At 44.7% G+C, this 24,457-nt stretch overlaps 1 protein-coding gene across 2 annotated transcripts in view; it reads right to left on the bottom strand.

Annotated features, from left to right (window-relative positions):
* The window catches only part of NT5DC2 (5'-nucleotidase domain containing 2), a 77,430-nt gene extending 59,776 nt beyond the window's left edge, over positions 1-17,654 (bottom strand). The window contains exons 1-4 of one of the 2 annotated variants that reach the window (XM_069736836.1): positions 17,427-17,654; positions 13,398-13,582; positions 6,992-7,066; positions 6,154-6,209 (exon numbers count right to left, since the gene is read on the bottom strand). In XM_069736836.1, the coding sequence (XP_069592937.1) occupies positions 6,154-6,209; positions 6,992-7,066; positions 13,398-13,582; positions 17,427-17,631 (521 nt within the window). In that variant the 5' untranslated portion in view covers positions 17,632-17,654. The remainder of the gene's footprint in view (positions 1-6,153; positions 6,210-6,991; positions 7,067-13,397; positions 13,583-17,426) is intronic. The other variant, XM_069736837.1, reaches the window with a different exon arrangement.
* Between the last annotated feature and the right edge of the window lie 6,803 nt (positions 17,655-24,457).

Here is a 24,457-nt window from a genome sequence, read left to right as displayed (position 1 = left end):
CCCACTCTCACTGCGGTAACCAGAGACTCCCGACAGCGTGCAGTGCGCGCTGTGAGAGAAGAATCCAGTCGCATAGAATATTTGCACACTCATCACAAACTTGGACGATCCCTTTAACCCCTTTACCCCCAAGGGTGGTTTGCACGTTAATGACCGGGCCAATTTTTACAATTCTGACCACTGTCCCTTTATGAGGTTATAACTCTGGAACGCTTCAATGGATCCTGGTGATTCTGACATTGTTTTCTCGTGACATATTGTACTTCATGACAATGGTAAAAATTATTTGATAGTACCTGCGTTTATTTGTGAAAAAAACGGAAATTTGGCGAAAATTATGAAAATTTCGCAATTTTCCAACTTTGAATTTTTATGCAATTAAATCACAGAGATATGTCACACAAAATACTTAATAAGTAACATTTCCCACATGTCTACTTTACATCAGCACAATTTTGGAACCAAAATTTTTTTTTGTTAGGGAGTTATAAGGGTTAAAAGTTGACCAGCAATTTCTCATTTCTACAACACCATTTTATTTTAGGGACCACATCTCATTTGAAGTCATTTTGAGGGGTCTATATGATAGAAAATACCCAAGTGTGACACCATTCTAAAAACTACACCCCTCAAGGTGCTCAAAACCATATTCAAGAAGTTTATTAACCCTTCTGGTGCTTCACAGGAATTTTTTGAATGTTTAAATAAAAATGAACATTTAACTTTTTTTCACAAAAAATTTAATTCAGCTCCAATTTGTTTTATTTTACCAAGGGTAACAGGAGAAAATGGACCCCAAACATTGTTGTACAATTTGTCCTGAGTATGCCAATACCCCACATGTGGGGGTAAACCACTGTTTGGGCGCATGGCAGAGCTCGGAAGCGAAGGAGTGCCATTTGACTTTTCAATGCAAAATTGACTGGAATTGAGATGGGACGCCATGTTTCGTTTGGAGAGCCCCTGATGTGGCTAAACATTGAAACCCCCCACAAGTGACACCATTTTGGAAAGTAGACCCCCTAAGGAACTTATCTAGAGGTGTGGTGAGCACTTTGACCCACCAAGTGCTTCACAGAAGTTTATAATGTAGAACCGTAAAAATAAAAAATCATATTTTTTCACAAAAATTATCTTTTTGCCCCCAATTTTTTATTTTCCCAAGGGTAAGAGAAGAAATTGGACCGCAAAAGTTGTTGTACAATTTGTCCTGAGTACGCGGATACCCCATATGTGGGGGTAAACCACTGTTTGGGTGGATGGGAGAGCTCGGAAGGGAAGGAGCGCCGTTTGACTTTTCAAAGCAAAATTGACAGGAATTGAGATGGGACGCCATGTTGCGTTTGAAGAGCCACTGATGTGCCTAAACATTGAAACCCCCCACAAATGACACCATTTTGGAAAGTAGACCCCCTAAGGAACTTATCTAGAGGTGTGGTGAGCACTTTGACCCACCAAGTGCTTCACAGAAGTTTATAATGCAGAGCCGTAAAAATAAAACAAAATTTTTTTCCCACAAAAATTATTTTTTTAGCCCCCAGTTTTGTATTTTCCTGAGGGTAACAGGAGAAATTGGACCCCAAAATTTGTTGCCCAATTTGTCCTGAGTGCGATGATACACCATATGTGGGGGGAACCACTGTTTGGGCACATGGGAGGGCTCAGAAGGGAAGGAGTGCCATTTGAATGCAGACTTAGATGGAATGGTCTGCAGGTGTCACATTGCGTTTGCAGAGCCCCTAATGTACCTAAACAGTAGAAACCCCCCACAAGTGACACCATTTTGGAAAGTAGACCCCCTTAGGAACTTATCTAGATGTGTGCTGAGCGCTTTGACCCACCAAGGGCTTCACAGAAGTTTATAATGGAGAGCCGTAAAAATAAAACAAACATTTTTTCCCACAAAAATTATTTTTTAGCCCCCAGTTTTGTATTTTCCCGAGGGTAAAAGGAGAAATTCGACCCCACAATTTGTTGTCCAATTTGTCCTGAGTGCGCTGATACCCCATATGTGGGGGGGAACCACTGTTTGGGCGCATGGGAGGGCTCGGAAGGGAAGGAGCTCCATTTGGAATGAGGACTTAGATGGAATGGTCTGCAGGTGTCACATTGCATTTGCAGAGCCCCTAATGTACCTAAACAGTAGAAACCTCCCACAAGTGACACCATTTTGGAAACTAGACCCCCTAAGGAACTCATCTAGATGTGTTGTGATAGCTTTGAACCTCCAAGTGTTTCACTACAGTTTGTAACGCAGAGCCGTGAAAATTAAAAAAAAAAATCTTTCCCCCCAAAATTATTTTTTAGCCCCCAGTTTTGTATTTTCCCGAGGGTAAGAGGAGAAATTCGACCCCAAAAGTTGTTGTCCAATTTGTCCTGAGTACGCTGATACCCCGTATGTTGGGGGAAACCAACGTTTGAGCGCATGGCAGAGCTCGGAAGGGAAGGAGCGCCATTTGGAATGCAGACTTAGATGGAATGGTCTGCAGACGTCACATTGCGTTTGCAGAACCCCTAATGTACCTAAACAGTAGAAACCCCCCACAAGTGACCCCATATTGGAAACTAGACCCCCCAGGGAACTAATCTAGATGTGTTGTGAGAACTTTGAACCCCCAAGTGTTTCACTACAGTTTATAACGCAGAGCCGTGAAAATAAAAAATCTTTTTTTTTCCCACAAAAAATATGTTTTAGCCCCGAGTTTTGTATTTTCCCAAGGGTAGCAGGAGAAATTGGACCCCAAAAGTTGTTGTCCTATTTGTCCTGAGTACGCTGATACCCCATATGTTGGGGTAAACCCCTGTTTGGGCACACGGGAGAGCTCGGAAGGGAAGAAACACTGTTTTACTTTTTCAACGCAGAATTGGCTGGAATTGAGATCGGACGCCATGTCGCGTTTGGAGAGCCCCTGATGTGCCTAAACAGTGGAAACCCCCCAATTATAACTGAAACCCTAATCCAAATACATCCCTAACCCTAATCCCAACAGTAACCCTAACCACACCTCTAACCCTGACACACCCCTAACCCTAATCCCAACCCTATTCCCAACCGTAAATGTAATCTAAACCCTAACTGTAACTTTAGCCCCAACCCAAACTGTAGCCCTAGCCCTAACCCTAGCCCTAACCCTAATCCTAACCCTAGCCCTAACCCTAGCCCTAACCCTAGCCCTAACCCTAGCCCTAACCCTAACCCTAGCCCTAACCCTAGCCCTAACCCTAGCCCTAACCCTAACCCTAGCCCTAACCCTAGCCCTAACCCTAGCCCTAACCCTAGCCCTAACCCTAGCCCTAACCCTAGCCCTAACCCTAGCCCTAACTCTAACCCTAGCCCTAATGGGAAAATGGAAATAAATACATTTTTTTAATTTTTCCCTAACTAAGGGGGTGATGAAGGGGGGTTTAATTTACTTTTATAGCGGGTTTTTTAGCGGATTTTTATGATTGGCAGCCGTCACACACTGAAAGACGCTTTTTATTGCAAAAAATATTTTTTGCGTTATCACATTTTGAGAGCTATAATTTTTCTATATTCTGGTCCACAGAGTCATGTGAGGTCTTGGTTTTTGCGGGACAAGTTGATGTTTTTATTGGTAACATTTTCGGGCACGTGACATTTTTTGATCGCTTTTTATTCCGATTTTTGTGAGGCAGAATGACCAAAAACCAGCTATTCATGAATTTCTTTTGGGGGAGGCGTTTATACCGTTCCGCGTTTGGTAAAATTGATGAAGCAGTTTTATTCTTCGGGTCAGTACGATTACAGCGACACCTCATTTATATCATTTTTTTATGTTTTGGCGCTTTTATACGATAAAAACTATTTTATAGAAAAAATAATTATTTTTGCATCGCTTTATTCTCAGGACTATAACTTTTTTATTTTTTTGCTGATGATGCTGTATGGCGGCTCGTTTTTTGCGGGACAAGATGACGTTTTCAGCGGTACCATGGTTAGTTATATATGTCTTTTTGATCGCGTGTTATTCCACTTTTTGTTCGGCGGTATGATAATAAAGCGTTGTTTTTTGCCTCGTTTTTTTTTTTTTTTTCTTACGGTGTTTACTGAAGGGGTTAACTAGTGGGCCAGTTTTATAGGTCGGGCCGTTACGGACGCGGCGATACTAAATATGTGTACTTTTATTGTTTTTTTTTTTTATTTAGATAAAGAAATGTATTTATGGGAATAATATTTTTATTTTTTTTTTCATTATTTTGGAATATTTTTTTTTATTTTTTTTTACACATTTGAAATTTTTTTTTTTTACTTTTTTACTTTGTCCCAGGGGGGGACATCACAGATCAGTGATCTGACAGTTTGCACAGCACTCTGTCAGATCACTGATCTGATAGGAGTGCAGGCTGCTTCACAGTGCCTGCTCTGAGCAGGCTCTGTGAAGCCACCTCCCTCCCTGCAGGACCCGGATCCGCGGCCATCTTGGATCCGGGGCTGGAGGGAGCAGGGAGGGAGGTGAGACCCTCGCAGCAACGCGATCACATCGCGTTGCTGCGGGGGGCTCAGGGAAGCCCGCAGGGAGCCCCCTCCCTGCGCGGTGCTTCCCTGCACCGCCGGCACATCGCGATCATCTTTGATCGCGGTGTGCCGGGGGTTAATGTGCCGGGGGCGGTCCGTGACCGCTCCTGGCACATAGTGCCGGATGTCAGCTGCGATAAACAGCTGACACCCGGCCGCGATCGGCGGCGCTCCCCCCGTGAGCGCTGCCGATCGCATATGACGTACTATTGCGTCCTTGGGAAGTAAAGCCCACCCCACATGGACGCAATAGTACGTCTAATGGCAGAAAGGGGTTAAAGCCCTTCAAGACCTTGCCCTTTTCCGTTTTTGCATTCTCATTTTTCGCTCCCCTCCTTCCCAGAGCCATAACTTTTTTTTTTTTTTTTTCCCATCAATATGGCCATGTGAGGGCTTGTTTTTAGAGGGACAAGTTGCAGTTTTGAACGACATCATTGGTTTTAGCATGTCGTGTACTAGAAAACGGGAAAAAAATTCCAAGTGCGGTGAAATTGCAAAAAACATGCAATCCCACACCGGTTTTTTGTTTGGCTTTTTTGCTAGGTTTACTAAATGCTAAAACTGACCATCCATTATGATTCTCCAGGTCATTACGAGTTCATAGACACCAAACGTGTTTAGGTTACGTTTTATCTAAGTGGTTAAAAAAAGAAACAAATGTGCAATTTTCCCGATGTAGCTTCTCCATTTTTCGTGATCTGGGGTCGGGTGAGGGCTTATTTTTTGCGTGCCGAGCTGACGTTTTTAATGATACCATTTTGGTGCAGATACGTTCTTTTGATTGCCCGTTATTGCATTTTAATGCAATGTCGTGGCGACCAAAAAAACGTAATTCTGCCGTTTCAAATTTTTTTCTCACTAAGCTGTTTAGCGATCAGGTTAATCCTTTTTATTTTATTGATAGATCGGGCGATTCTGAATGCGGCGATACCAAATATGTGTAGGTTTGATTTTTTTTTATGGTCTTATTTTGAATGGGGCGAAAGGGGGGTGATTTACACTTTTTTTTCAAACTTTTTTTTTTTTTTACTTCTGTCATGCTTCATTAGCCTCCATGGGAGGCTAGAAGCTGGCACAACTGGATCGGCTCTGCTACATAGCAGAGATCATCAGATCGCTGGTATGTAGCTGAAATGCAGGTGTGCTGTGAGCGCCGACTACAGGGTGGTGCTCACAGCAGGCCGGCATCAGTAACCATAGAGGTCTCAAGGACCTCTATGGTTACCATCCTGACGCATCGCTGACCCCCGATCATGTGACGGGGGTCGGCGATGCGATCATTTCCGGCCACCCGGCCGGAAGCGCCAGTTAAATGTCGCTGTCAGCATTTGACATTTGTCAGCATGTAATTTAAAAAGTCCTTTGTAGTCATTAAAAAAAGGGGAATAAAAGACAGACACACATTTTTCCCCTTTACATTTTCCCCCCAAAATCACATTGAAAAAAAATATAAGGTATATTCAAAGAGCTATATAAAAAAAAACGTATTCTTTGCTCATTTTTATGTACGGTATATACACACATAAGCATATTTATGAACTGCGACAAATGCACCGGTCTCGGACTGTGGTTCTATAAATCACTGCAATATGGGTGAAAGTATAAAGTCACGTTACCTGTATGCAGTTCCCAGCTGGATATAATGGAAAGCATCAATCTTCATCAGTAGATTCTGTGGAAATATATCACACATGGATGTAATATTTTTCTAGAATGAATAAGGTTTCTTTTGCATAATGTATTATTAATGCAAGCTTGAATTAAATGCTATTTTGCCCTGTGTGGCAGGAAAAAAAAAAAAAAAAGACAGTAGTGGTCGGTGTAATCTCCAAGTCACAGGAAGGCATCAGGACTCCTTAGGAGCTCTACGGTGTAAGGATGCCACATATCTCGTCTTTCTGCTTATGTGAAATGAAGAGGGACGTTGTGGTTAATGCAATCACACCTGAATTTTCTGCGGTTTTGACAAACAATATCACAGTTGTCAAGTTCACATACCAGATTCTGACAAATTTCATGATATAATCAGCACTATAAGCAGCAACGCTATTCTTCGTATAGAAGCTACAGAGACCACCATAGATCCTGACGGGCATTATTACACCAGTGAGGTACGTAAGGCACAGCAGGGTCTCTCCGGTGATGGATCCTGTAATGTATCTCAGTTTCCATCACAAATAGAAATCGTAAATAAAATGTATGAACAAAAGCCTAAATTTCCATTTGCAGTCCGGAGGTACTACAAGTGCCATTACTAGAGGAGTGCCATACAAACTGTGTGATACTTTTGCAATTTCTATCCAGGGTGAGCTGCATACCGAAAACATAAGCATCATAATAGGTTTATTGATCACTATCATTTCTAATATTTCTTCTAGGATGGGGGCTGCACCACAAGATGCGTTGCGTGACAGTAGCTCTCAGAAAAGTTGTGTCACCAAAAAACATCCTTACCTTCTGAATATCATAGTGGAGGCCTCGTATTGCAAACCCTGGGATATAATCGTACTTCTTAATTCCTTCTGGATACTGCAAAACATGCAATAATTAATCTGTTATAGTCTTCAATAATTATATAAATGGAAGAAAATATTAAATCATAAAATAATGTTACCTGCCTAAAGTAATCAAAAGCAATGATATTTCGAGAGTAGAGACTCCCCATGCGTCACAGAACACTACAGTGCACAGACATCACTTACTGGGCAGGTTTTATCTTGACGGCAGAAACTATGTGAAACTTACATTCATTTAAATAGAAACTGTCGCCAAGTTTTTGTTTTTGACACCTAATCTGAGAGCAGCATAATGTAGAGACAGAGACCCTGATTCCTGCAATGTATCACTTACTAGGCTGCTTGCTGTAGCTTTGATGAAAATCACAGTTTTAGTCCTCCATATTCAGAAGCTCTATATAACCCCGCCCCAACCAATCAGTGGTGTAGGCAGGGTTATATAGAGCTCAGCATTCAGAGCACTGCTAGATCTGCAGCAGAGAATTACCAGGAGGTAGTCCTTCCATGACCCAAGACGGGTCAGGAGGGGTTAAAAGGTCACAAATGGACTGTACGAGCCGCAAGAATTCATATGTAAGACTAACATTTTAACGTCCTTTAGCTCAATCTCAAGCTATGGCGACTTGATGGACGAACGATCTGTAGGAAGATCCATCCTGTTCAAGCCTAAAGCCATAAGGGAAGGAAATAAGTGTGCGGCCCTGAGGGACTACCTGGAAATCAAATTACGGGTAGGTCCAATTCCCCTTCTCCAGTATGTCCCCAGGAGTAGTGCCAGAAAGATAGCACCAGGATGGGTAGAAAAGCCCAAAGGACAAAAATCCTGGGCAAGAACTAGGCTAAATATAAAAATGGTCTGTAAGGTCAGAAGAAAAAACAGACAATTCTAGAAATGTACCATGGTGAATGCCTGATATGTCTGTAATGCCAAATATTCGGTATAAATGTGGCAGACAAGTTATACAGCAGAGAACTGAGAGAGACACTCCCGTTACACCCCATCATTAATGAATCATAGTGATTGTTAGATAAATTATAGATATAAACACCACAGCCACAGAATATACCACTACTAGTGATGAGCGAGTGTACTCGTTACTTGAGATTTCTCGAGCATGCTCGGGTGTCCTACGAGTATTTTTTAGTGCTCGGAGATTTAGTTTTCATCACCGCAGCTGAATGATTTACATCTGTTAGCCAGCATAAGTACATGTGGGGGTTCCCTAGCAACCGGGCAACCCCCACATGTACTCAGGCTGGCTAGTAGCTGTAAATCATTCAGATGCGGTGATGAAAACTAAATCTCAGAGCAGTCATAAATACTCGTAGGACACCCGAGCGTGCTCGGGAAATCTCGAGTAACGAGTATATTCACTCATCACTATCCACTACCTATTACTCAGAAAGTATGGTGATAGCCACCGCCACAAACACAATGAGGACTGATGTAATAAACTCGCATGTGGTTAATTACAAAGGACTGTTTTATTGGTCCTGCTGGGCTCAGACTAAACCTTCGTTACTTAACTATAAGAGCCCTGAGACTATGGACTCTTTACTGTAAGAGTAGGGAGAGTATGGGACTCTCTGCCACATGATGCCGTACTGATGATTCACAACAAAAGTACAAGACCTCTACCCGGAGAGGTGTCGGCCTTGGATGGCTTGACAGGTAAAAGGAAGGCCGAGACCACCTGATCCCACCCGAGTCTGTACTCTGATACAGGGACTGGTAACTGAGGGACCTTTACTCAGAGAGATGTCAGTCCTGGACTGCATGACTGGGAATGGGGGGCCGGGATCCCCCACGACACTCTGAAGTCCGTACGATGAAGCTCCACATGATAAGATATCTTCACGCTAGGAGAAACCGCTCATGTGACTATCCCCTATACGTACAGGAACAACACTGGAGGGTGGAGGTGAGAGCGGCCTTTTAACCTGTGAACCTGTCCCGTCATAGGTCAACGAAGAACTACCTCCTGGTGTGCTGTCTGGAGGGATGCACTGGAAACATGGATTTTACCTGTTGGCATGGCACTCTTTCAGGAACTTGTGTATGGAGCGAGATCAGCAGCTGAGCCCACCACATTCTCGGCAGATGATGGCTGTGTAAGGCAACCATCATCTGCCTCATACTGAGTTCCACCTGCTGCTGTTAACCTATTAAATTGTTGCTGTCAATCTTTCGCCAGTCATCGAGAGAAGAGAGCCTCGTCATCAGGAAATGGGAGCCTCGTTCTCAGGGGATGGGGAGCCTCGTCACCCGCGGATGGGAGCCTCATTATTAGGGGATGGGGGCCTAGTCACCAGCAGATGGGACTACGACTGCGGTGAAACATATTGGGGAAGGGGACTTGTTTGCTTAATTCAAATGACCTATCCTGCCTACTAGTGGTGGCACCCCAGGGTGCCATCGTGTGATAATTAGAAGTAATAGCTTATGTAACAAGTGCAATATTGGCAGATTAGGGGCAGATTCTCTTAAATAATTCACTACCAGTAATAACTTTTATTAAAAATCTAAATAAATAAAGGTAAGAGTTATTGCCTGTTAGTGAGGGTTAAGCAATTGGAGTTCTCTATATCATATTTGTTTTTTATTCCTCCCGTAACCCTTTCAGTGCCGATATGCTTTGGCTCTTTATTTGTATACACTGATATGAATAGGCAATAAGAAGGAATTGTGGAGTTCTGCATTAATTTGACCTTCCTGACCACTGATGGGATCGAAACTCTGCAGAATAATAAGGGTTAAAGAAACAGGTCTTTTCCTCACCAGCTTCTATACAGATATATGTGTCAACTCTCTAAACATATATAATTCAATAGGGTGGAATGTTATGGCAGTGAATTCACTGTAGCCCATGCCACATACTAAAATATTTATAGGGTGTGTGTGTGTGTGTGTGTGTGTGTGTGTGTGTGTGTGTGTGTGTGCGTACAGTGGACTACGTATAGATTTATTGTGTCACTGGCAATAATGTAACATCTGTCTTGAAAAGCTGCATGTCGCACCCAGGTGTTATGTATTTTCCTGGGACAAGTAGACTCTGTCCCCAATCTCACCACGGAGTCCTGCGGGAAGCCAAGAATGGTAACATTTGGCACCTCCTAGGTCTTGGAAGAGAGATGTTAATTACGGCCTGATAGTATCTCTGGGAGAGCTGTTACACAAAGGATCTCAAGAGAAAATAATATATTCACTGGGGGGGGGCGGCCGTGGTCCAATAAAAAAACAAACAGTTATGATATTAACCCGACCTCCAGACCAAGCTATAAATTAGGGCTGTACACAGATAATTGTGTACACAAGTGAGCAGAAAGCAAACTACCAGTTAGATGATTTCTGTAAGTTTTCTCCTGTTATTTTTATACTGTTTTGCATAAGTTGTATGTCTTTTTATTATCATATTTTTATACCTTTTTCTTACTGTAAGCATTGAACTTTTTGTATTAAAGTATAACACAAGTTGAACCTTGACTGTTCTAAAAGAATCCATAGCCTAAGGTGTGTGAGCCTTATGAGTGGTAGACATTATTAGTATTAATATTTCCGGGACTCATCGCCCAGGTGTTCGATGAGTGGTGGCAGCGCGTATGAGCGGGCGTGTGGCCTGGGTCGGTGTGTGATTTATGCTCCCATTAGAGCATAGGACAGAGGTTGAATGCTGGACAGAGAGGGGAGATGGATTATCCCTTGCAGGCACAACCCCAAGTCACGTGCTGAGAGCGGGCACGTGACGAATTAGTTACACCAAGGAGTAGGGATCAGTGACAGGTTATATTCTCTAGATAAAGTAAATTGCACCCAACTGAGATTTAATACAAATCATGTACCAAAGAGAAAACTGATCACCGTGTCTTTATGTGATGAATATCCATTTACCTTATATACTAGTGTATAAGCCGACCTGAGTATAAGTCGAGGCACCTAATTTTGCCACGAAATACTTATTGACTCGAGTATAAGCCGGGTATGTATTGTCCACTAATCCCCACCCTTGTCTGCATGGCTCCTCATCCCCATCCTTGTCTGCAGGGCTCCTAATCACCCATCCTTGTTTGCATGGCTCCTTAACCCCATCCTTGTCTGCATGGCTCCTCATCCCCATCCTGGTATGCATGGCTCCTCATCCCCATCCTGGTATGCATGGCTCCTCATCCCCATCCTGGTATGCATGGCTCCTCATCCCCATCCTGGTATGCATGGCTCCTCATCCCCATCCTGGTATGCATGGCTACTCCTCTCTATCCTTGTATGCATGGTTCCTCATCCCCATCCTGGTATGCATGGCTCCTCATCCCAATCCTGGTATGCATGGCTACTCCTCTCTATCCTTGTATGCATGGCTTCTTATCCCCATCCTTGTCTGCATGGCTCCTCATCCCCATCCTGGTATGCATGGCTGCTCATCCCAATCCTGGTATGCATGGCTGCTCCTCTCTATCCTTGTATGCATGGCTCCTTATCCCCATCCTTGTCTGCATGGCTCCTCATCTCCATCCTGGTATGCATGGCTACTCATCTCTACCATTGTCTGCATGGTTCCTCATCCCCATCCTGGTATGCATGGCTACTCATCCCCATCCTGGTATGCATGGCTACTCCTCTCTATCCTTGTATGCATGGCTCCTTATCCCCATCCTTGTCTGCATGGCTCCTCATCCCCATCCTGGTATGCATGGCTCCTCATCCCCATCCTGGTATGCATGGCTCCTCATTCCCATCCTGGTATGCATGGCTACTCATCCCCATCCTGGTATGCATGGCTACTCATCTCTATCCTTGTATGCATGGCTCCTCATCCCCATCCTTGTATGCATGGGTCCTCATCTCCATCCTTGTATGCATGGCTCCTCATCCCCATCCTTATATGCATGGCTCCTCATCCCCATCCTTGTCTTCATGGCTCCTCATCTCCATCCTGTTATGCATGGCTACTCATCTCTACCATTGTATGCATGGTTCCTCATCCCCATCCTTGTCTGCATGGCTCCTCATCCCCATCCTGGTATGCATGGCTCCTCATCCCCATCCTGGTATGCATGGCTCCTCATCCCCATCCTGGTATGAATGGCTACTCATCCCCATCCTGGTATGCATGGCTCCTCATCCCCATCCTTGTCTTCATGGCTCCTCATCTCCATCCTGGTATGCATGGCTCCTCATCCCTATCCTTGTATGCGTGGTTCCTCATCCCTATGCTTGTATGCATGGCCCCCATGAGAAAAGTATTAAAAAAAAAAAAAAAAGAATAAAATAAAAAAAATCCTACTTAAATTATCTTCCCTGTGTGCCCTCGCAGCATCTTGTTCCACTGCCAGCAGCTCCTGCGGCCGGGCGATCACGTCACCACTCATTAAGGTAATGAATAGTCACCTCTCTCTACGCCTATGGGAGTGGAGAGAGGTGAATATTCATAACTCTTAAGTAACGCGCACCCGTGATCGCTTGGCAGCTGCTGGAAGCAGGCAGCTGCGGCTGTAACTGTGCTCCCTAGAAGAGAAATGAATATTCAGTGCCAGTTCAGTGAATATTTCTCTTTGGCAACAGGCAAAGGCTTTAGCCGCAGCAGCCGACTCCGGCCTCTTGTGACCTGCTGCTCACTTGCTTCCCCTCCCCCACTGCCTTCTGGTACAATGACTAAAGTATAAGCTGAGGGGGGTGTTTTCAGCACAAAAAAAATGTGCTGAAAAACTCGGCTTATACTCAAGTATATACGGTAATTGGTAAAAAGGAGTACGGGACCATATAAAATAATAGCCAGGGGTAGTACACTAAAGGGAATCTGTCACCAGGTTTTTGCTATGTAATCTGACTGCGCCATAATGTAGAAACAGAGATCCTGATACCAGTGATATATCACTTTGTTTACTGGGTACAGCAGTTGTGATACAATCACAGTTTTCTTTGCTGCAGATCTAGAAGAGCTCTGAATGTTGAGCTGTGTATAATCCCGCCCATACCACTGATTGGCAGTGTTTACAGAAAGCTACCAATCAGTGGTGAGGGCGGGGTTACATAGATCAGGATGACTAGGATGCACAAGAGTCCTGTAGTGATGATCTCCTGCTGATAAAACACTGATTTTATTGACACAGCCCAGTAAGTGACACATTGCTGGAATCAGGATCTCAGCCCCTAGATCATGCTGCTTTCTAATTACATAGCTGACAGATTCCCTTTAAACTTCTAGACTGCATGTTGTATTTTCCCACAATTGGCTATAAAGGCAACATATAGTGTGGCACAGTGAAGCAGTGACCAAGTTGAAAGCTGCAAACAAGACCTTGCTTGTAAAAGTTTTCATTATCTGCTATTCATTAAGACGCATCAGCACCTTGTACTGCTGTATGAGGATGTCCCGGGCGGTATTAAATATCTTCTTGTGTAACATATCAGAATACTGAGCCAGAGTATAGTCATAATCAAATCCATAGACCTCAATGTCTCCCAGACAGATCTCATTGTTGGAACATATGATTGCAGGATTTAGCAGGTTGCAGACACCGGGAGGAAGGAGATCTGAAAGATAAGAAACTACATTATTAATTTATTCCATAAAGTGACCACTTTTCGCAGCAGACCTGGCTGCAGCGATACATCCTACAATCCAGACAAACCCAACGAGCGCCTACCGTCCAACATATCATTAGGCTGGACAGAGCAAGGACTGGCCAAACCTGGCAGGACACATCAAGGGGCGCAGTAACCCTGAGATTACTGTGTGGCCATACACATTAGATACATGAGAGCTGAACATGCCGGACGGCTGTATGTGTACGAAGATCACCCCCCATTTCTTTATTCCCACTGTAGACCCGCCAGATCTGGCCGCAGCTTCTTCTCCTCTTACTGACAAAATGTAATGTCTTTATTGGGCAGACTGGTCATGGCGGAGTCAGGAAAAATAATTGTTTGCTGGCCATAAAAAAATACTGTTCGACCGACAGCCATCTCGGCCGACTCCTACCCCCCGCCCCGAACACAAGACCGCTTGTTTCACTTTACACTCCGATGTTTTCTTTGAAAAAGTCGCCAACTGACGTACAGCCAGCGATATTTCAGTTTTACTTTTTTATTAAATTTGCAAAATTGTCTACATTTGTTTTTTTTCAGTCAAGATGGGGTGCAGAGTGTACAGTAAGGAGAAAAAAAATGAACTTTTTTGAATTTACCAAATGGCTGCAATGAAACAAAGAGTGAAAAATTTTAATGGGGTCTGAATACTTTCTGTACCCACTGTAGGTTTTTTGCCGTCATCATGGATTAAAAGTACGCATGTGCTCGGCCAGAATAGTGATGACTGCAGACCAGCGGCCATATGATCTTGTTTATATCTGTATACTGTTGTAAGAATGGCGCCGGCCCGGGAGCCAAGTATAGTTTATGTTAGGAGAGACAGCTGTCCGCAAAGGATTGGACAGCTGAAACGGACGGCGAAGGATTGGACAGCTGAAATGGTCGTCGAAGGATTGGACAGCTGAAATGGTCGGCGAAGGATTGGACAGCTGAAATGGTCGGCGAAGGATTGGACAGCTGAAACGGACGGCGAAGGATTGGACAGCTGAAATGGTCGTCGAAGGATTGGACAGCTGAAATGGTCGGCGAAGGATTGGACAGCTGAAATGGTCGGCGAAGGATTGGACAGCTGAAATGGTCGTCGAAGGATTGGACAGCTGAAATGGTCGGCGAAGGATTGGACAGCTGACAACTGTCGGCGAAGGCTTGGACATTTATCCAATGAGTTTGGGGACCATTGAAGGGTTTTCCGGTGAATACAAATTATCACCTGTTCGCCGGATAGGTGATAATTTGCCGATCGATGGAGGTCCGACCGCTGGGACATACACCAATCAGCATGTCGAAGAATTTTTATCCCCATTACAAAACAGAGCGGCTGCTGGAAAAAGCCAAGTAGAGCTCCAGGAGACAGCCCCATGGTGAAAGAATGGATGGCAGATCGAGCCACATTTTAATGGGGATAACAGGTCTCTGTTCTGCCACTGAGGGTCCCAGAGGTTGGACACCCAGTAATCAGCTAGTTATCACCTATCCACAGGAACTCTTCTTTTTCTACCCCAAAATATTTCAATTTATTTTTCAGTTGAATTGTACAGATTATGGGAGACAAGACAGGTGGAAAAACTTCAGAAATTATTCTTCTTGCCATCAGAGCTGCCAAACGTCCAGAAGTTCCAAGACACTCCATAAAGATAGGGCACAGTTTCCAACAAAGACAGGGCAGTTTCCCAGTATACCACTACTACTACTACCGCCGTGTGTATACCACTACTACTACCGCCACCGCCGTGCGTATACCACTACTACTACCGCCGTGCGTATACCACTACTACTACCGCCGTGCGTATACCACTACTACTACCGCCACCGCCGTGTGTATACCACTACTACTACCGCCGTGCGTATACCACTACTACCGCCGTGTGTATACCACTACTACTACTACCGCCACCGCCGTGTGTATACCACTACTACTACCGCCGTGCGTATACCACTACTACCGCCGTGCGTATACCACTACTACTACTACCGCCGTGTGTATACCACTACTACTACCGCCACCGCCGTGTGTATACCACTACTACTACCGCCGTGCGTATACCACTACTACCGCCGTGTGTATACCACTACTACCGCCACCAAAGTGTGTATACCACTACTACCGCCACCGCCGTGCGTATACCACTACTACTACTACCGCCGTGTGTATACCACTACTACTACCGCCACCACCGTGTGTATACCACTACTACTACCGCCGTGCGTATACCACTACTACCGCCGTGTGTATACCACTACTACCGCCACCAAAGTGTGTATACCACTACTACCGCCACCGCCGTGCGTATACCACTACTACCGCCGTGTGTATACCACTACTACTACCGCCACCGCCGTGTGTATACCACTACTACTACCGCCACCGCCGTGTGTATACCACTACTACTACCGCCGTGTGTTTACCACTACTACTACCGCCACCGCCGTGCGTATACCACTACTACCGCCGTGTGTATACCACTACTACTACCGCCACCGCCGTGCGTATACCACTACTACCGCTGCCACAGTACAAACACCACTACTACCGCCACCACCGTGCCTATACCACTACTACCGCCACCACCACTGTGCAAACACCACTACTACTGCCCCGTGTGTATATCACAACTACTGCCATCACCATGTGTACACTACTACTACCACCAACACCACCGTGCATACACCACTACTACAACCACCACCGTGCAAATACCACTACTATCACCACCATGGTGTGTATACCACTACTACCACCACCACGGTGTGTATACCACTACTACATCCACCACCGGTCCGTGCGTATACCACTACTACCTCCACCACCGTGCAAACACCACTACTATCGCCACTTGTATACTAGTACTACTGCCCCCGTATGAATATAACAACTACTGCCACCACCATGTGTACACTACTACCGCCACCGTGCAAACACCACTACTACCGCCACCACGGTGTGTATACCACTACCACCGTGTGTATACCACTACTACCGCCACCACATGCATACAATACCGCCGCCACAGTGCCTATACCACTACTACCGCCACCACCGTGCCTATACCACTACTACTGCCGCCAAAGTGCGTATACCACTACTACCGCCACCACCATGCATACACCACTACTACCGCCACCACCGTCACTTGTATACTAGTACTACTGCCCCCGTATGTACATCACAACTACTACCACCATGCATATACCACTACTACCGCCACCACGGTGCGTATACCACCACCACCGTGTGTATACCACTACTACCACCATGCATACACCACTACTACCGCCACCACCGTCACTTGTATACTAGTACTACTGCCCCCGTATGTACATCACAACTACTACCACCATGCATATACCACTACTACCGCCACCACGGTGCGTATACCACCACCACCGTGTGTATACCACTACTACCACCACCACCATGCATACACCACTACTACCGACGCCACAGTGCGTATACCACTACTACCGCCACTTGTATACTAGTACTACTGCCCTCGTACGTATATCACAACTACTGTCACCACCGTGCATATACCACTACTACTGCCACACGTAGTTACGACTCCGGTGCCTCCTCACATGCCCACCCGGAGCCCTCCCCCACCGGACACCTGTTCCCGCACAGCTGCTGTCAGTCCTCCGTCCCCTGCACAGCTGCTGTCAGTCCTCCGTCCCCTGCACTGCTGCTGTCAGTCCTCCGTCCCCTGCACTGCTGCTGTCAGTCCTCCGTCCCCTGCACTGCAGCCCTCACACTACTACTCCCAGCATCGCCGGTGCTCCCAGCACTTACCGTGCACCAGCTTCTTCATCTCACGGTAGCGGCTCCACAGCTGGGCTTTGCCGCCTACTTTCTCCCGTGCACTGTCCTGCACTGGTATTGTGCCACATTCCGTGCCCGGGTCCTGCTGGTGAGGGGGGGTACTCCGCTGGGCACACAGCGCCCGACTGCCCCCCACAAGCCCCGACCGCCCCCGGGCACCCAGCGCTGCTGACATTGCTCTGCTGCAAAGCGCGCTGCGGGGAGTCGGGACTCTGGGGAGGGAAATGCGCCCCTGCTGGCGGATCAGGGAACTGCCAGAAAAAAAAAACAAATAGTGTATATAATAAATATATAGAGTGTTGAGAGCTGCTTATCTGCAAAGTAATTATAGGAGAAATATAATAATATTATAATAATTCATCAAGAAAAAATAGTCAGTCATTTATGCAATATCATAAACAACAGAAATAATAATGCACTAAAAAAAATAATAATAATATACTTGTTCCTGAACGCGCTGTACGAGGGTATACCTGCTGTTCTACACTTTGCTAAAAAGGATGAAAATGAATAACAACCCTAATTACTAGTGCGATCGCAGGGAACCCATGGGGTACCATGACTGCTACAAAAACAAACAAAACTGGTGTCATTTTCACACTGGCCACTGGGGTCGCTGTAGACTCTTCAGTCTTGTCCTTTCAGCAGACTCCTTATCATCAGAGGCAGGGTTACAATGACAGGACCATTTGGGCCTCCTGTTCAGCTCTGCCACATGCTGTTCTTCAAAGGAGACCAAAATATTCAATAATAATGGAGTATATTGTACAAGCCATCGGACAACTGCAGCTTCAAGTTCCCCAAGAAGACTTAAAAGAAATAAAAGTTTAAAAAAAAAAAAAAAAAACTGGGTGTGTCACCATTTTTCGACACCTGTAATATTTTACATTTTTGGGAAGGATTATTTTTTGTGCCTTGAGTGGACTTTCTTCCTGATACTATCTTGGGGTGGATATGATGCTTGACCTCCTGGTGTGCCAGGTATGGTGGCCTGTAAGACCCAGCCATAGGTAGGGTCTAAGGCTATGTGCACACGTTCAGGATTTCTTGCAGAAATTTCCTGAGCACAACAGGACATTTTCTTCTAGAAATCCGCACGTGTTTTTCTCGCGTTTTTACCATGTTTTTGGTGCATTTTTTTTGGCGGATTTTTCCGGAGGTTCCCAATGCAATAATATAGTGGGAAATCCGCAAAAAAATCCGCAAAATTAATGAACATGCTGCGTTTCTTACCGCGATGCATTTTTTTTGCAGAAAAAAAACGCATCATGTGCACAAAAATTGCAGAATGCATTCTAAATGATGGGATGCATAATGTATGTGTTTTTTCGCGTTTTTATAGCGAAAAAATGCACAAAATCTGCAACATGTGCACACAGCCTAAGGCTATGTGCACACGTTCAGGATTTCTTGCAGAAATTTCCTGAGCAAAACAGGACATTTTCTGCAAGAAATCCGCATGCGTTTTTTTTTTTTCGCTTTTTTTACACGTTTTGACCCGTTTTTGTGCTTTTTTTTGTGGATTTTTCCACAGATGTCCCAATGCAATGATATAGAGGGACATCCACAAAAAAAATCCACAAAATTAATGAACATGCTGTGTTTTTTTTACCGCGATGCGTTTTTTTTCGCAGGAAAAAAAAAACGCATCATGTGCACAAAAATTGCAGAATTCATTCTAAATGATGGGATGCATAATGTATGCTGGTTTTTTTGCGGTTTTATAGCGAAAAGTTAGCAACGTGTGCACACAGCCTTATAGGCAATCTGCCAGTGTAATCTGACAGCTCTCATGCACTGCAGTACATCTGCATTCTACCAGTGATCAGACAATGAAAAGTTAAACTTCCATAGAGGGACTAAGTAATAAATGTTAAGAAAAAAACTGCAAAATTATATTAAAAAAAATAAAGAACAAAAATATTACATGTATGAATTTGCATATTTATGTAAAAAAACAAACAAACTAGTGTGTGTACTTTTTTTGGTATCACTGTCACACTATAGAAAAAAAAAAAATGTGGCCAAAAACTACGCTTTTTCATCATACCACCCAGAAAAAAAGTGAAGTAAAACGCAATCAAAAAAGACGGATGTAAAAAAAAATTGTATAGCTGAAAACGTCATCTTGTCCCGTACAAAACGAGCCGCCAGACAGCTTAATCAGCGGAAAAATAAAAAAGCTATCTCTCTCAGAATAAAGCGGTGCAAAAACAATTATTTTTTCCATAAAATTGTTTTAATTGTGTAAAAGCGCCAAAACGTAAAAAAAATGATATAAATGTGGTACCGCTGTAATCGTACCGACCCACAAAATAAAGCTGCCTTATTAATTGTACCACATGATGAACTGTATTACTTCCCCTCCTCCCACAAAAAAAAAAAAAATCTGAATTGGTGGTTTTTGTTCAGTCTGCCTCCCAAAAATCGGAACAGAAAGCGATCAAAAAATATTTTGTGCCTAAAAATTGTACAAATAAAAACGTCAACCCGTCCCGCAAAGTACAAGCCCTCGCATTACTCTGTCGGCAGAAATTTAGAAAAATAGCTCTCAAAATATGGTGATGCGAAAAAAGCGTCTTTTAGTGTGTGACAGCAGCCAAACAAAAACCCGCTATAAATCTGCTATTGCTGTAATCGACCCGAAGAATAAAGTCGCCTAATCACTTATACCACACAAGGAACGGCGTAAAAATAAATAAAACCAATTCTTCCCCTGCTGTTGATTTTTTTTCATTCTGCCTCCCATAGATCGTAGTAAGGTTCAGCTCACATTTATCCTGCACTCTATGCTGAGCGCTAACACCGTGATTTAAAACGTACGGACACAACAACCATAAAAGTCAATTTCCCTAAACCAGACTCTTACATATGAGCCAAAATAGTCGAGTCAGAGAACAGACTGTCTATCATAAAGCCATCAACATCAGTAATACTGGCAACATTGCAAAGAAGAGACAAAAGGGCCAGAGTAATCTGTATGTAGAAATGACATGTCACTCACTTTGCCCCAAATGTACAATGGAGATCAATAGTAGGGACTAGGAACAATCTCACCCATCCAATCAGAAATAAGATCCACAGTATTCATAAAATCTCCCGCTGAGCTGAAGGCTTTACACCATAATTCAAATCAGAGGAAAAATTGCCATTCAGGCCAGGGGACACCTCCCATCCAAATCAGGAGAAAATAAATGTCATTCCAGCCGGGACCGCCTCCCAACGCGTTTCATCCCATCGGGACTCATCAGATGATAAGGCAGCCAGAAAAAGAAAACTCCACCATGACTGGTGGTATGTATTGCCTTAGGAGACTCCCAAATTATGCACTCAAAAATCCAAATGCTCCCCTCCTTTCTGAGCCCCAGTGTGTGTAAACTGAAGTTAGCATCCACATGTTTAGCATTACTGTAGTGATGAGAGCCCGCCTAACTTATGGGGTGCATGTCTTGCGAAGCATGATCTGGGCGCAATGCACTGGGCACTACAACATACTGGGTACTGCAACGTACTGGGCACTACAACGTACTGGCCACTACAACGTACTGGGCATTACAACGTGCTGGGCACTACAACGTACTGGGTACTACAACGTACTGGGTACTACAACGTACTGGGCACTACAACGTACTGGGTACTACAACGTTCTGGGCACTACAACGTACTGGGTACTACAACGTACTGGGCATTACAACGTGCTGGGCACTACAACGTACTGGACACTACAACGTACTGGGCATTACAACGTACTGGGTACTACAACGTACTGGGCACTACAAGGTACTGAGCACTACAACGTACTGGACACTACAACGTACTGGACACTACAACGTACTGGGTACTACAACGTACTGGGTACTACAACGTACTGGGCACTACAACGTACTGGACACTACAACGTACTGGGCACTACAACGTACTGGGTACTACAACGTTCTGGGCACTACAACGTACTGGGTACTACAACGTACTGGGCATTACAACGTGCTGGGCACTACAACGTACTGGGTACTACAACGTACTGGGCACTACAACGTACTGGGCACTACAACGTACTGGGCATTACAACGTGCTGGGCACTACAAGGTACTGGGTACTACAACGTACTGGGTACTACAACGTACTGGGCACTACAACGTACTGGGTACTACAACGTTCTGGGCACTACAACGTACTGGGTACTACAACGTACTGGGCACTACAAGGTACTGAGCACTACAACGTACTGGACACTACAACATACTGGGTACTACAACGTACTGGTCACTACAACGTACTGGGCACTACAACGTACTGGGCATTACAACGTACTGGGCACTACAACGTACTGAGCACTACAACGTACTGGACACTACAACGTACTGAGCACTACAACGTACTGGGCACTACAAGGTACTGGACACTACAACGTACTGAACACTACAACGTACTGGTCACTACAACGTACTGGGCACTACAACGTACTGGGCACTACAAGGTACTGGACACTACAACGTACTGGTCACTACAACGTACTGGTCACTACAACGTACTGGACACTACAACGTACTGGGTACTACAACGTACTGGTCACTACAACGTACTGGGCACTACAACGTACTGGGCATTACAACGTACTGGGCACTACAACGTACTGAGCACTACAACGTACTGGACACTACAACGTACTGGTCACTACAACGTACTGGGCACTACAACGTACTGGGCATTACAACGTACTGGGCACTACAACGTACTGAGCACTACAACGTACTGGACACTACAACGTACTGGTCACTACAACGTACTGGGCATTACAACGTACTGGGCACTACAACGTACTGAGCACTACAACGTACTGGACACTACAACGTACTGGTCACTACAACGTACTGGACACTACAACGTACTGAGCACTACAACGTACTGGACACTACAACGTACTGGGCACTACAACGTACTGGGCATTACAACGTACTGGGCACTACAATGTACTGAGCACTACAACGTACTGGACACTACAACGTACTGGTCACTACAACGTACTGGGCACTACAACGTACTGGGCATTACAACGTACTGGGCACTACAATGTACTGGGCACTACAATGTACTGGGCATTACAACCTACTGGGCACTACAACGTACTGGGCACTACAATGTACTGGGCACTACAACGTACTGGACACTACAACGTACTGGTCACTACAACGTACTGGGCATTACAACGTACTGGGCACTACAACGTACTGAGCACTACAACGTACTGGACACTACAACGTACTGGTCACTACAACGTACTGGACACTACAACGTACTGAGCACTACAACGTACTGGACACTACAACGTACTGGGCACTACAACGTACTGGGCATTACAACGTACTGGGCACTACAATGTACTGAGCACTACAACGTACTGGACACTACAACGTACTGGTCACTACAACGTACTGGGCACTACAACGTACTGGGCATTACAACGTACTGGGCACTACAATGTACTGGGCACTACAACGTACTGGGCATTACAACCTACTGGGCACTACAACGTACTGGGCATTACAACGTACTGGGCACTACAACGTACTGGGTACTATAATGGCGGTTTGCAATTTTCTCTCGACAACACCCACTGCTGCCTGTTCCTGGAAAATACTCATGGAGTAAGAATTGTCACTACACCTGTAGATAATTCCAAATTGTGGCTAATTGAGAGGGGTATTATGTTCTTAGGGGCTCTGTACATGGAGTCCGCAGACTATTCTAGGAAAAGCTGTGCCCCAAAAGTCAAATAGGGCTCCGTTCCTCCCGAGTCTCTCCTTGTGGCCACATATGGAGTGTTGTCGTTCACGAGAAACTGTGTAACAAAATATGTGGTCATTTTTACCTTGCGAAAATGTAAAATCTGGAGCTAAAACATTTTGGTGGTAAAAATTTAAATATTTTTTTCTTCTTTCTGCTCAATGGTATACAATTTTGTGAAACACCCATGTTGTCCATATGATCACTGCATCCTTAGATGATTTAAGTAAGAGGTGTAGTTTGTAAAATGGGGTCACATAAAAAAAAAGTTATTTTTAATTTTTAGAGCCGAATGTTATACAACATTGTGAATCAATTGTGGGTTTAAAATGCTCACTATCCTCCTTGTCATGAGTGTGTCATGTCCTCCTGAGAGATTTGGACTTAGAAGATTGTAATGTGAATCGCAGATCTTTCATTTAGCCTATGTGTATGTGTCTCATATTAAATGGATTTGGTTTAAATTGGTGTTTAAGAGGTTAACATCCCTTTCTATGGCTACGTTCACATTTGCGTTGTTGGGCGCAGTGTCGGCGACGCAACCAACAACGCATGTGCACAATGCTGCGTTTTGCGACGCATGCGTTGTCATAAGAAAGCACAGAACAGGAATTTCGGCGCAGGAAAAACGCTACAAGTAGCGTCCTGTACGCACTGTCTGTGTGTCTATATGACGCATGCGTCGTAAAACGCAGTACAACGCATACCGGCGCATGTCCATGCGCCCCCCATGTTAAAGATAGGGGTGCATGACGCATGCGTCGGTATGCGTCAACGACGCTGCGCCCAAAGGCGCAAATGTGAACGTAGCCTATGCTGGTCAGAAACTTGCAGCTCCATTTCTGCTGCTTCTGATCTGGTAATTTCCTCTCCCTATAAAACCTGGCCAGACCTTCTCTGCCTTGCCAGTGAAAGCTTTGCTTCCTAGCTTCTTGGAGACGCTGTGCTGAATTGGATATTGTTGTTGCTACTGGAGATTGTTATGTGCTGTTTTTGGGTGTATGCTTTTGTCATTGTCCTATTCCCACTAGGTTGGCACATTCCTATTCCTCCCTATATACCTCTCTACCTTTAGTGATTGTTTGTATATTTGATGCCTTCTGCTTTTTAAACACCAGCATCTCTGTCCCGGGTTTCCTGGGGAGGGAAAGGGGACAGCTTAGGGTATAACAGGAGAACAGTAAGGTTATGTGCACATGTTGAGTAAATGGTTGCAG

The sequence above is a fragment of the Ranitomeya imitator genome, chromosome 8 (genome assembly GCF_032444005.1).
Source record: "Ranitomeya imitator isolate aRanImi1 chromosome 8, aRanImi1.pri, whole genome shotgun sequence".
In the NCBI taxonomy this organism is placed as follows: domain Eukaryota; kingdom Metazoa; phylum Chordata; class Amphibia; order Anura; family Dendrobatidae; genus Ranitomeya; species Ranitomeya imitator.
Note: the sequence above shows the minus strand (reverse complement) of the source record. Positions and strands in the feature narration are given on the sequence as shown.